The sequence below is a fragment of the Sinohyriopsis cumingii genome, chromosome 17 (assembly GCF_028554795.1).
Source record: "Sinohyriopsis cumingii isolate HCF-2022 chromosome 17, ASM2855479v2, whole genome shotgun sequence".
Lineage (NCBI taxonomy): Eukaryota > Metazoa > Mollusca > Bivalvia > Unionida > Unionidae > Sinohyriopsis > Sinohyriopsis cumingii.
This window is the reverse complement of record NC_142977.1, coordinates 5510849-5522957: the sequence shown is the minus strand read 5'-3', so window position 1 is coordinate 5522957 and position 12109 is coordinate 5510849. Positions and strand designations below refer to the sequence as shown.

The 12109-nt window shown below is 41.1% G+C and overlaps 1 protein-coding gene across 1 annotated transcript in view; it reads right to left on the bottom strand.

The window, feature by feature from the left end:
* Nucleotides 1-12109, bottom strand: part of LOC149777682 (uncharacterized) — an 83570-nt gene that overhangs the window by 17401 nt on the left and 54060 nt on the right. The window contains exon 8 of the mRNA XM_089938236.1: nucleotides 10012-10029. Within this exon, the coding sequence (XP_089794362.1) occupies nucleotides 10012-10029 (18 nt within the window). The remainder of the gene's footprint in view (nucleotides 1-10011; nucleotides 10030-12109) is intronic.

The following is a 12109-nucleotide window of genomic DNA, read 5'->3' as shown; positions in this document are numbered from 1 at the left end:
GTGACACACCGCAACTGAAACACTTGACTTTATCTCCTTCGCCCAAGTAGAAAAATCCGGCTCTGGCTAATTCTTCGGGGGTCGGTCCTCCCAGATACTTTGGCCATTTTCCTTTGAACGATTGAAGACGATTTTCAAAGTCGCAGTATTCCGACAAACGCACAGGAAACGAATATTCGTCTTTCACAGGTTCGTTTCGATGAGGGTTGAGTGACATGGGCAGGAGTTTGTTCAGGGCTGGATGACATCCGTAGGTGGGTAGACGTGAAGGTGAACATTCCCCTTTAAAACGAAACCCAGTAAAATGTCCAAGAGGACGAGCGGCATCGCTTTCGCATCCCTCAGGTTTGACACGCACAGCATCACTTTCCATGATAGGGGTAGGGACACTAAAGTTCCCATGATGCTTTACGGCATCGCTCAGGTCACAAGGTACAGCATCGTATCCATCGCAAGGCTCACAATCGGACTCATCTGCAAACTCCGTTACGCAATTACAATGGTAACCACATGGACAATCGCAGTTTCCTTCCGGACATTTTCCGTCGCAATGCATTGCTCTTATCCATCCAATATTAGTCACACTAGAGGAAGATACAACTTTTTTACAATCCCCAAACTGGAACGATGCCTCTTTCAAAGTATTCATCTTGTTCGCTCGGTCTTGGTAGTCACAATGAACTATCGATCTTGCCTAGGGTTCCTTTTTTATATACAGACCAATACCGACGTGACCGTACGGCAACGTAAAGTGATTGGGAAGTCGCACTCGCTTCTGGTACACGATTTGATAGACTTTTTCCGAGGGTCGACTGACGATGTGGTGAGTGGGTAAACGTACAATCTTGTTCGGTTGATAGGTGGTCACTTTAAAGTTTCCATCCTCTCCCGATTGCAAGGCTTCTTTCAATACCCCAAAGTTGACCACTCGACTGGTACGATGATTCAGAGTCAGTCCTTTCACTTTGCACGTCGTGTGCACTTCTCCTTGTTTGTCCCGGTATTCGTAGCCGTAATTTTTGGGACCACCACTGACGAAACTTAGAATCTTGTCGTCGGGATGCTCGTCTGTCCAGGCTCCTAAACGGTCTCCTTCGATGTCAGGGTGCTGTTGAATCGGGTGATGGATGTAAATGCAACTGTCCGTGTCAAAGTACAGGACGCGTTCTTCTAACAGTTCTAAAGCTTCGTACAATTTTAAGCGAGCATGGGCTGTCACGTAAGCCGCAATGATGACATTTCCAAAAGGGTCGTCTTGTACAAAGTCCAGATCTTCTTCGTAATTGACCAAGATCAAATCCTCTCGAACGACGTCCACGTGTTTCATGTATTTGGTTTTGTCGTGAATCATCTGGAAGTAGCGGGAAGGTTCTGTCAAATATTCCGTCTTGGGTAAACACGGTCGTTGTGCCATTTTACCCCACAAGCAATTTAACATCACTTTGGCAAACGATCGCCTGCCTTCGTTTTTCTCGATGTGGTCTAAAGAGATGCCTTCTTGTTCCCGGTATTTCTCTTTGAATTGTATTTGGTCTTGGGGAGTGTGACACCAGGAAGGATAGCCGCTGGCTTCTTGTTTCAGTTTCAAAAAGGCATCCACGTAGTCTGCGAAAATGCCTTTCTGAGTAGGGTCACCCTTGTGGTATTGTTGTGTCTTGGGAAAGTGGCAAATTTCGTACACTTCTAACAGTTGGTATCCCATGTCCAGAGCTTTGAACAATTCTACGCTGACCCAGGTTCCCGTCAAGGCCCGTTTTTCCTGGGTGTGCTGACAAGGCTGATCTTGGTTGCACGTTTCGGCACAAGTACGGCACAAGGGAAACATCAGTTTGCCTTGACAATGGTGAGGTAAGACGGGATGGTACAGGTTCGTGGGAGGCAAAACTTTGCACTTGATCAAGCCTTCGTATTGTCGAATGTTTTTCAGGTCGATGTGTTCCGTCAGCAATTGCGGGTGCCCTACAGGAAAGCGACAATATTTGCACACGTAGGGATACAGCGAACACACGTCCAAGTATTTGATTTCTTCTCCTTTCTCTTCGTCGGCTTGGTACAGCAAACAGGTGGCATTGGTCCTTCCTCCGTACAAAGTATCCCTCGGGTTCAGCGGGTCCATGAACTGGTAACTTTCCACGAGGCGTTTAAACTCGGGATCGGTTTTCAAACGGTGATCGTACTCGTGTTCCCACATTTCCACCACTTGGTATCCTTGCTGTTCTAACTTCAAGCGTCGCTGACAAGTGTCCTGGTACAGGTCTTCCATGGTCCGTTGTAAAAACTGATTTTTAGTGTCACGGTCAGGGTAACAGACGGGACATCCGTGAAATAAGCAACCGTTAAACTCGTACACGATCTTGGGGTTTTCTAAGTCCCAGCCATCAACCGAATACGTTCCGATGGTCTTTTCGCCCCCTCCGTTGCGGGCATGTTGAATCCACTTGTCTTCCTTGTCGCACAAGTAATGTAACCAACGTAGGGCTTTGACCGAGTATTGACGTTTGACATAGTGGGTCGTTTGAGGACTGATGACAGCCACGGTGTTTTCAGGCATGAATCGTTGTCGATACACTAAGGAACACGCTTTGGCAATGGTGCAAGCTTCTTTCAAAGGATCGACCCCTCCGTGTTCCATGAACAGTTCTCGAAATTTTCCACAGCAACGTCGTAAAATGTCCACGTCGGAACGACAATACTTTAGCATTTCTTCCTGAAAGTCGAAAGGGTCCGAGGCGTGAGCCTGGTACCAAACGTAGAAAGCTTCTCGTTGTTCGGTACGCATGTTGTCGGGGTCGTAATAGTGAGCCTCGGGTAAATGGGGTAGAACGGCGTGTTGGTTGGCTTCCGTATTGAAAAAGTGAGGAAAGTACCCTTTAGCCATTTCTGTCATTCCAAACGTTTTAGGCATTCGACTCAAAGGCATGGCCAAATAGCTCATCGAATCTTTAAACTGTACTTGTCCCACTTGCATGAAAATGATTTTGGCTTCGTTCAAAGTGACTTTAGGACGTTCGGTGCCTTGTTCCGTATAGTACCTCAAAAGAAACTGTCCATCGTATCCGGAGAAATTGTGAGCCATCACCGTGGCATGACGATGACAATCTCCGTAACGTTCGATCTCCTCTTGGCTCCACGTCTTGTCGACGGGGTCTAAGACCCATTGGGCAAAATCAGCTAACGTGTTTGGTCCCCGAAAGATTTTTTCACGCCCTCCGGGATTCTTGCTGCAGTGAGGGCAATGACTGAAGATAGGTTCTTGAATGCACTTCTCGCACGCTCGATGAGCCACGCAGAAATTAGGAATGTGAATGCCGGTCTCTTGCATGCATTCGAAATCGAAAAAGATGAAATTGCCTTTCTTCTTGTGACCGTCCTCTTTCTCTGGTGGGGGTTGGTATTTTTGCATTCGTGTTCCAAGTCCACGATGTGGTGACAAATGTGACATTTTTTCTTTCCTCGACATACGTGTGCCTTGGCATTGTTGGTAAGTATGCCTTGTCCACAGGTAGGGCACAATCTCAAGAGTTGACAAGCACATTTCTGCTGTGAACCTTGCGTCTTCAGATGTTGCTGGTAACAGGCAGGGCTGACAAACGTACGCAGACAAGTCGAACAAGGCACTGGTTCTTCGCTCAGACAGGGTGGAGAGGCCAAACATCCTGGGCATTTCCATCCACAATGTTTGTGTTGCTCTCGATTATTATAACCATAGTCACATTTCTCACAATAATAAACATATCCCAGGAATCCAGTGATACTGGTAATGGTATCGAAATGTTCATCGTGATGATAAAGGTGAATGTATTTTCCGTCCTTAAAGTCTTGGCCTCGAAACAACAGAGACCCGCGCATTTCTTGAGGGTGCACTTTCAAGGTGTAGCGTGGAGCTAGGGCATCTTGCAATTTTTGCATCTCAGGAATGCCATAGGGTGTGTCTTTGGACAGTCCGGCTTGTTGTAACAGGAGTTCTGCTTCGTTTCGTTGTTTGGCTCGATAGGAACGTTGAATAGTGTTCCAGGTTCTTTTCCATTCTACCGTGTCGTTCTTGTTGGCATAGGTTCGTCCCACCACGATGGCTCGAGCTAAACACATCTGGTCTTGAGGGTTGTTAATTCGGACGAGACTTGTTTTGGTGTTGCGAAGGTCGTCCACCAATAACATCTTTTTGCGTCCAGTCCCTTGAGGAAGAGAGACGTGGGCCATTTTCAGTGTGGCTTTACCATCGGTGATGTCAAACTGGTCATTAGATTGTTGTACGTGTTGAATCTTGTCCATGATTTTGGAAGGGGTCAGTTCTGCGGGTCTGCTAAACTCGATCCAAACAGGGGATTTCAAACCGTCGTGATCTATGGATAGTGTCAAGCGATCGTCTTCTTTGGGTTGACATTGTCGCTTGAGTGAAGTGAGCAAAGAATCCCACATCTCGGTGATGAACCCTTCTGCTTTCTCCAACGGTACGTCGGCCTTGAAATCTTTAAACTTCACCGTGTAGGTGTAAGCCGTGGTTCTAAATTTTCTAGAGGAGCGCTTTTCCGTCTCTCGAATGGAATAGTATTTTTCAGGGTTGACTAAGGGTGACGAACTTGGTTTAGAGGGTTCAGATTCTGGTTCACTCATGTCCTCTTCAAAATCACTGGCATGAATTTGTGCCAAGATTTCAGCTCTGGTACGAGGCGATAGATCACGTTTCTGCCTCTTACTTTCTTCTTCTTTCTTCTCGAATGAATGGGATCGTTTCATCTTGAGTGCAAAACGTCAAATGACTCAAGTGTAAACACCAGAAACTAATTTATAGTCATGGCAGACCAGCGTATATAAAAGGGTGCGTGTCTTGTCCTTTTCACTATTCATTTCACTCTCAAGCCGAGTACAACGATGGAAGAGACTACCCAGATGGAACGTTTCGTCAGAGCTTTGCGAGGGGTCATTAGAAAATTCTCTTCAGACCAGCCGACGGACTACTCTCCTTCCTTTCGAGATAAGAGTCAGGATACTTGCTATATCTGTCAGAAGAAAGGGCATTGGTCTTCAGAGTGTCCAGACCGTCAATAAAGAAAAGAAACAGGGGCTAAAAAAGACAAAAGTCAAGATACCTGTTATTATTGTAAAGAAAAAGGACATTGGTCTCCAGATTGCCCAAAAAAGAAACAAGAGGAGTCAGAAGAAAAGAGGAATTCTTCAGAAGAAGAGAGGGATTCTTCAGAGGAAGAAGAGAGGGATTCTTCAGAGGAAGAAAGCAGACAAGTGAAGAAAAAGAAACAGGAGAAGAAAAGAAGAAGGGAAGAAAATGAGGAAAAGACGGTGAAGAAATTTAAAAAACAGAGAGACTAAAGAAGGAGAAGTCAATGAACTTTTAATTAAAGTGTTGTGTTGTGAATTGTGAATTGGATTGTAAAAAATGGAGAAAAGAATAAATGAATGATATAAGGTAAGTGTCTTTGAGTTTTGATTTTAAAATAAGAACGTACACTCACGCACTCATACACAGAAACGTACTATAAGGGTAAAATGGGCTGTTGAATATTTTTTTTTGAGTTATTGGCAATTTGAAATTGTATATCTTTTCGAGAAATGTGGCTGGCCCTGAAAAGGGCCTTTTTTGGTGTAGGGGTGAGTTTAAGCAATCAACTTTAACTGCCTTATGCCTTTGCCACGGCCAAGGCCTACTTCTGAACTGCGTAATGTTGATGATGATTGGGTTGAAATCACTAAGGGTGGTACGGTAGGCTTAGTCACAGGGTTGACGTGTTTAGCTCGGGAAAGTCGTATTCTCCTCGGTCGTAATAAAGAAGTCTGATACATTTGTTTCAGACTTCTTAACTCCGCTAAAATGTCCAACAGTACCGTGACCGTTTGATTTTCACCCTCTTGTTTCTTTGCTGTTACATCTTCTTGCTGTTGCTGCTGTTGTTTTTTTCTTACCTCTTCTTCTTGCTGCTGTTGCTGTAGGAGAAAAACTTGTTCCGCTTCCTTTTGTCGTTGTATAAATTTCTCCAATTCTTCTTTCTGTCTCTGTCTAAAATTCTCCACTTGCGGTAATGAAGAAGGTAACGAAGGTTCCGGAACAAATTCTTGCGAGGAGAGAAAATCCACAAAATCCCAATTCACCTCTTCTGAAAGTAAGTCCGGGTTCCCTTGGGCGGTCTCCCCTGCTGGTGCACCCCATTGGATCGTTTTCTGAGTTTCCGTCATGTTGAATCACTGTCGCATAGATTGACTGTACACAAGCGCTAGCGAATCTATATTGACTACGTGACGTCACAGACTGCTCTCTTCGGATTGGATGCGGGCTAACTGAATTCTATAACGCGTGTTCGGATTGGTGAATGAACTCAATCCGTTTCAATCCTTTCTGTCCCTATAAATAAGCGTAGTTCACTGCATTGATTCACCTATTCTCGGAGTCTCAACATGTGGACAGACGTTGAATCTTCAACCCTTGTGTCAACAGTGATGTTCAGGACGGACATGCTCATGTATGTCCGATCCAAGTGGACTGTTGTCCACAGGATGAGCAGTAGCCTGTGGATAAGAAGAGTCTATATAGAGAGACAAGGTTGCCTCAAGAGGACTCTGATGTATGGCCCTGCTGTAAGACGAAGTTTGAGAACAAGAAGATGTCGCAAATGCCCTTTATGTTAAGGGCATATTAACATAAACCAAAGGCCCTTTTCAGGGCCAGCCATATTTCTCGAAAAGAGATAGCCTTTCAATTGCCTACCCCTTTTTTAAAAAAAATTTTTAAAAAAAAAAAAAAAAAATCCCATGTTTAATTCCCCTTGTCCCTAAACAAGCCCAAACTCTATTCCCCATGTTAAATTCCCCTTGTACGTAGAGTGACCCACGATTTTTCGCCATGTTAAATTCCCCTTGTACGTAGAGTGACCCACGATTTTTCGCCATGTTAAATTTCCATTGTACGTAGAGTGACCCAGGGGTCCCTGTAATGCTAATTCCCATTGTACGTAGGGTGCCCCACTTTACTACTTATATATATATATATATATATATATATATATATATATATATATATATATATATATATATATATATATATATATATATATATATATATATATATATATATATATATATATATATATATATATATATATATATATATATATATATATATATATATATATATATATATATATATATATATATATATATATATATCTATATATATATATATCATATAGGTTAGATAATTTTTAATTCGTACTCTACTGAGATTTGAACCCAGCTCCGCGGGTAAACGTCACTCATCGCCTTGCCTGCACACACGAGCCCATATTCCCTCGCGACCAAGCACATATCACCATAAAAATGATGATACTTAATCTGTGTTATACGCACTCGTGTGTAGCAGACACACTCGCATGACGATCCAGTAATTAATTCCCATCTGTATACACAGTCATTCCGGATTCATATGAAAGAAATCAAGGTATATATAATTAATTATAGGGAATTATAAATATACACCGGACAGAACGGAATGTGCTATCCCTGGATTCCTATAGAAGAATGCTTGATAACAGTAGGCAAAATTAATATGTTATACAAATAATACTATCATACAGGTTAGATAATTTTTAATTCGTACTCTACGTAGATTAGAACTTCACTATTATTACTATGTCCGGCAGTGGCAAGGCAGGATGGGTGTTTACAGGAGGAAGGTGTTTTACATCCGGGTTCTTTTTGGCTCCCGTGTTTTCCGATAGGTAAATCTTGTCGTCATGACCTAGTTATGAATTTTTAAACTATTATTTGTGTTGTTTGTAGATACAGAGGACCAAGCTAGGTTATTTTATTGGGAAGTTGTCTGAAAAGTTAATAATTGCAAAGACTTATTTTAATATCATGGTTTCCGCCTTGTGCCGGGGATGGGTGGCGGGTGATGGCTAGTTTTTGCCACCTAATATATTTAACTGTGGGTCCTATTTCCTAAAAGGTAATTAAGGTGCAACATTGTGCGGCTAGTCTTGATGGCTTTGGATTTTAGCCACATTATGGAGTTTACAGTTTAATTTTTCTTCAAATATTTTTGATTCTAAGAGATGAATTCTTTTCCCTTGGAATATTTAAGTGCTCATATAGAATTCTTATACAAAGGGATTTGTTGAAATTTTATTCGGAATTCAAACACCGGAATATTATTGTCTGTGGTACAACAAAGAACTGTTGACACATCAGTACTATACTGGCGATAGTATACGTCATCGCCTTCCATCTTGGATTTTGGGCGGGACTCGAACTCAAATTCATTAGAAAATTTTATTACTAGGACTTCTAATTTTTAATTCTTGGATTATTCTTGGATTATTTTTGGATTTGATTCTTAAGACCGTGTTTCTTTTTCCATTTTCACCTTGTTTTTCTAGGGACTTCTTTTTACAAAGCTTGTTGTCTTCACTTTTTTCTTTTTGCTGTCTATGAGAGCCTAAACACGTAACAGGTGTCTCCACTAACCAGATGTATTTGGAGTTAGACAAAACAGCTCTTCTCAAAGCTCACAAGATCTCTAGAAAAGAGAGACTGATCAAATTGCCAGAAAATATAATTTTGTGTGTGTCTGTGTGTTTGTGTGTGTATGTATACGTGTGCGGGCGTACGTTTATGTGTATGTGTGTATTTTTGTTTGTTTGTGTGCGTGCGTACGTTTGTGTGTGTATGTGTATATTTTTGTTTGCGTTGATGTGCGTGCACTTATGTGTGTGTGTATTTTTGTTTGTGTTTTTGTGCGCGCGTACGTTTGAGTGGGTACTTGCTTTTTCCATTAACAAAAATCTTATCCCTAAACAAAAAATATAGTTCTTGTGTGCGTGTGTGTGCGTGTGGCTATGTCTGCAGGCGTACACTTGGTACTAGTGTGTTGGTTTGTATAACAATTTATTTTGGGTTAGCACTCCAATCAATGAGGATTGTTTGGTAGGTGATATGGGTAGTTGGTGAGATGGTATGTTTTACTTTACGTCCGTGCTTGAGACATAGAACGTGAAGCTTTCGTCATTCGCGCCATTTGACATTGAATTAAAAAAAATGGCAAGCAATCACGTCAACAAGATGATGAAATTGCAAGAGGTGGTGGACGATATATGGATGGTGGAGGAAACGTTGGTTAGATTGGAAGATGGTTGTTATAGCCCGCACATACTCAAGATGGAGATCAATAATTTAAGGAAGGCCAGGGAAAAATTTAGAGACCTAATCCAACAGGACAAGGAGGAAAAGGAAGACGAAGAGGATACAGAACAAATGAAAAGATAGAATGAAAAAATTGAAAAAGAAGAAGAAAATGAAAAGAGAAAAAGAAGAGGAGGAGAAGGAGAAAGCGGAAGATGAACAGGATGAGAAGAAAGAGAAGAAGAAGAACAAGAATGTAGTGGAGAAAATAAGATGTTGGTGGCGGAGAAAGAATAAGAAACCCAAAGGTCCTTTTCAGGGTCAATCCGTTGCCTCGAAAAGATATCTATTTTCTTGCCTAGTCGATTTTTTGCTGTTATGTGATATGTCTATGTCTCTGTCTAAGTCTCTATTTGTCTCTAGAGTAACGCTTATTCAGGTCAATCCCTTGCCAAATTTCTTCCACCCAACTGAGGTCAGCCACTTGCAACATTGTTGCCAGTTTCCAGAACCATGACGTCGCCCCTGTTCAATTCCTATTGTACTTATACAGATTTACCCATGATAAAATTTTCCCTTGTCCGTATAGTGGCCCACAATGTTAAATTCCCGTTATGTCTGTAGAGTAAAAAAGACCAAATTTAACATTAAGGTCCCATTATCCGTATAGTGCCCCCCCCCCCCTTCACTACTGACGTAGCATTATGCGTGTTTATTTCTTGTGCACTTGAAATGTGGCGTAGCATTATTCAGACGAAAAGTTTAAAATTAAAATTAATGTTGGATAAGACTCATATATTACCATGGAAAGCAAATCGTGGAAAAGTTTTATTTTATAATAAAAACTTACATATGTATAGAAGCAATAAAAGCAATACTCACGCGAGTGGCAATGGTCCCCTGTTACGGAGAAATAAAAAACGCCATTGAATTTTATTTAAATATAATGTATTTCCCATTTTCACATATATGCCTCAACTTTATTTAGTATCCACAAAAATATTTAGTTGCTTCCATTATTAAAAAGTTTCCGGAGATGTCCAGGTACACACACAGACACACAAAAGCAAAAAACATACACACATACGCGCGCACACACACATGCACACATGCATATATATATATATATATATATATATATATATATATATATATATATATATATATATATATATATATATATATATATATATATATATATATATATATATATATATATATATATATATATATATATATATATATATATATATATATATATATATATATATATATATATAGACCCTATTTAAAGCGACATCTAATGACACATCTGCCAGGCCAATTTTGTTTCGATAAGAAATACGTTCTGACCACGAACATAGCTATCCACATATATCAAATGGCTGGGAAACGTCAGAAGTAATTCAGGCTGGTATGTGTCCATTGAATTTAAATACATAAACATGCAAAGAAATGATTTGTTGGAATACCGTTCTCATGCACATGAAAAAACTTTAATAGTATAAATTAATTCAAGATTGAAAGTCTATGCTGGGCGAATTTAAAATAACAATCCAGCCAATCAAAAGTGTATTTAATAGTTGGAATATTCATGATATAAGCGAATTTGACACAGGTAAAACTTCCGAAAGGTATGTCCTGACACAGACATTGTGTGTTTAATGCCATTTTTCAGTATATGATAGGCTTTATATGGCAGCCAGAATAGCTGGTGGAGGAAGAGTAGTGAAAGGGGATATTATAGCGTCAATGGGACTTATCATTAAAAATACCCTTGGGAACATATAGCGTCAAGGGAAATTTAACATGGAGAAAAATCGTGGGAACATATAGCGTCAAGGGAAATTAACATGGAGAAAAATCGTGGGAACATATAGCGTCAAGGGGATTTGAACATGGGAATAGGGGACTGTATAGCGTCAAAGGAATTTAAACAGGGTGGGACTGTATAGCGTCAAAGGGAAATGGAACATGGGATTTTTAAAAAAAAAAAAAAAAAATAAGAAAGGGGTAGACAATTCAAAGGCTATCTCTTTTCGAGAAATATGGCTGGCCCTGAAAAGGGCCTTTGGGTTTATGTTAATGTATTCATTAACATAAAGGGCACCGTATTGGTCTTCTTCTTGTCCTTAGGCTGCGTCTCACTGTTGGCCCGTAAACCAGCACTCTTTTCAGGCATCCTTGTCTTTCAACGTAGATCCTACGTATCCACAGGCTGGTGTTTGTCCTGTGGACAACGGTCCACTTGGATCGGACATACATAAGCAAGTCTGTCCGAAACATCATGGAAGACACAAGGGTGGATGACTCAACTGTGGTCCACATCTTGAAGCGACGAGAACAGGTGAATCAATGCACTGAACTGCGCTTATTTATAGGTACAGGTAGGATTGAAACGGATTGAGTTCATTCACCAATCCGAACACGCGTTACAAAATTCAGTCAGCCCGCATCCAATCCGAAGAGAGCAGTCTGTGACGTCACGTAGTCTATATAGATTCGCTAGCGCTTGTGTGCAGTCAATCTATGCGACAGTGATTCAACATGACGGAAACTCAGAAAACGATCCAATGGGGTGCACCAACAGGGGAGACCGCCCAAGGGAACCCGGACTTACTTTCAGAAGAGGTGAATTGGGATTTTGTGGATTTTCTCTCCTCGCAAGAATTTGTTCCGGAACCTTCGTTACCTTCTTTATTACCGCAAGTGGAGAAATTTAGACAGAGACAGAAAGAAGAATTGGAGAAATTTATACAACGACAAAAGGAAGCGGAACAGGCTTTTCTCCTACAGCAACAGCAACAAGAAGAAGAGGTAAGAAAAAAACAACAGCAACAAGAGCAAGAAGAAGTAGCAGCAAAGAAACAAGAGGGTGAAAATCAAACGGTCACGGTACTGTTGGACATTTTAGCGGAGTTAAGAAGTCTGAAACAAATGTATCAGACTTCTTTATTACGACCGAAGAGAATACGACCTT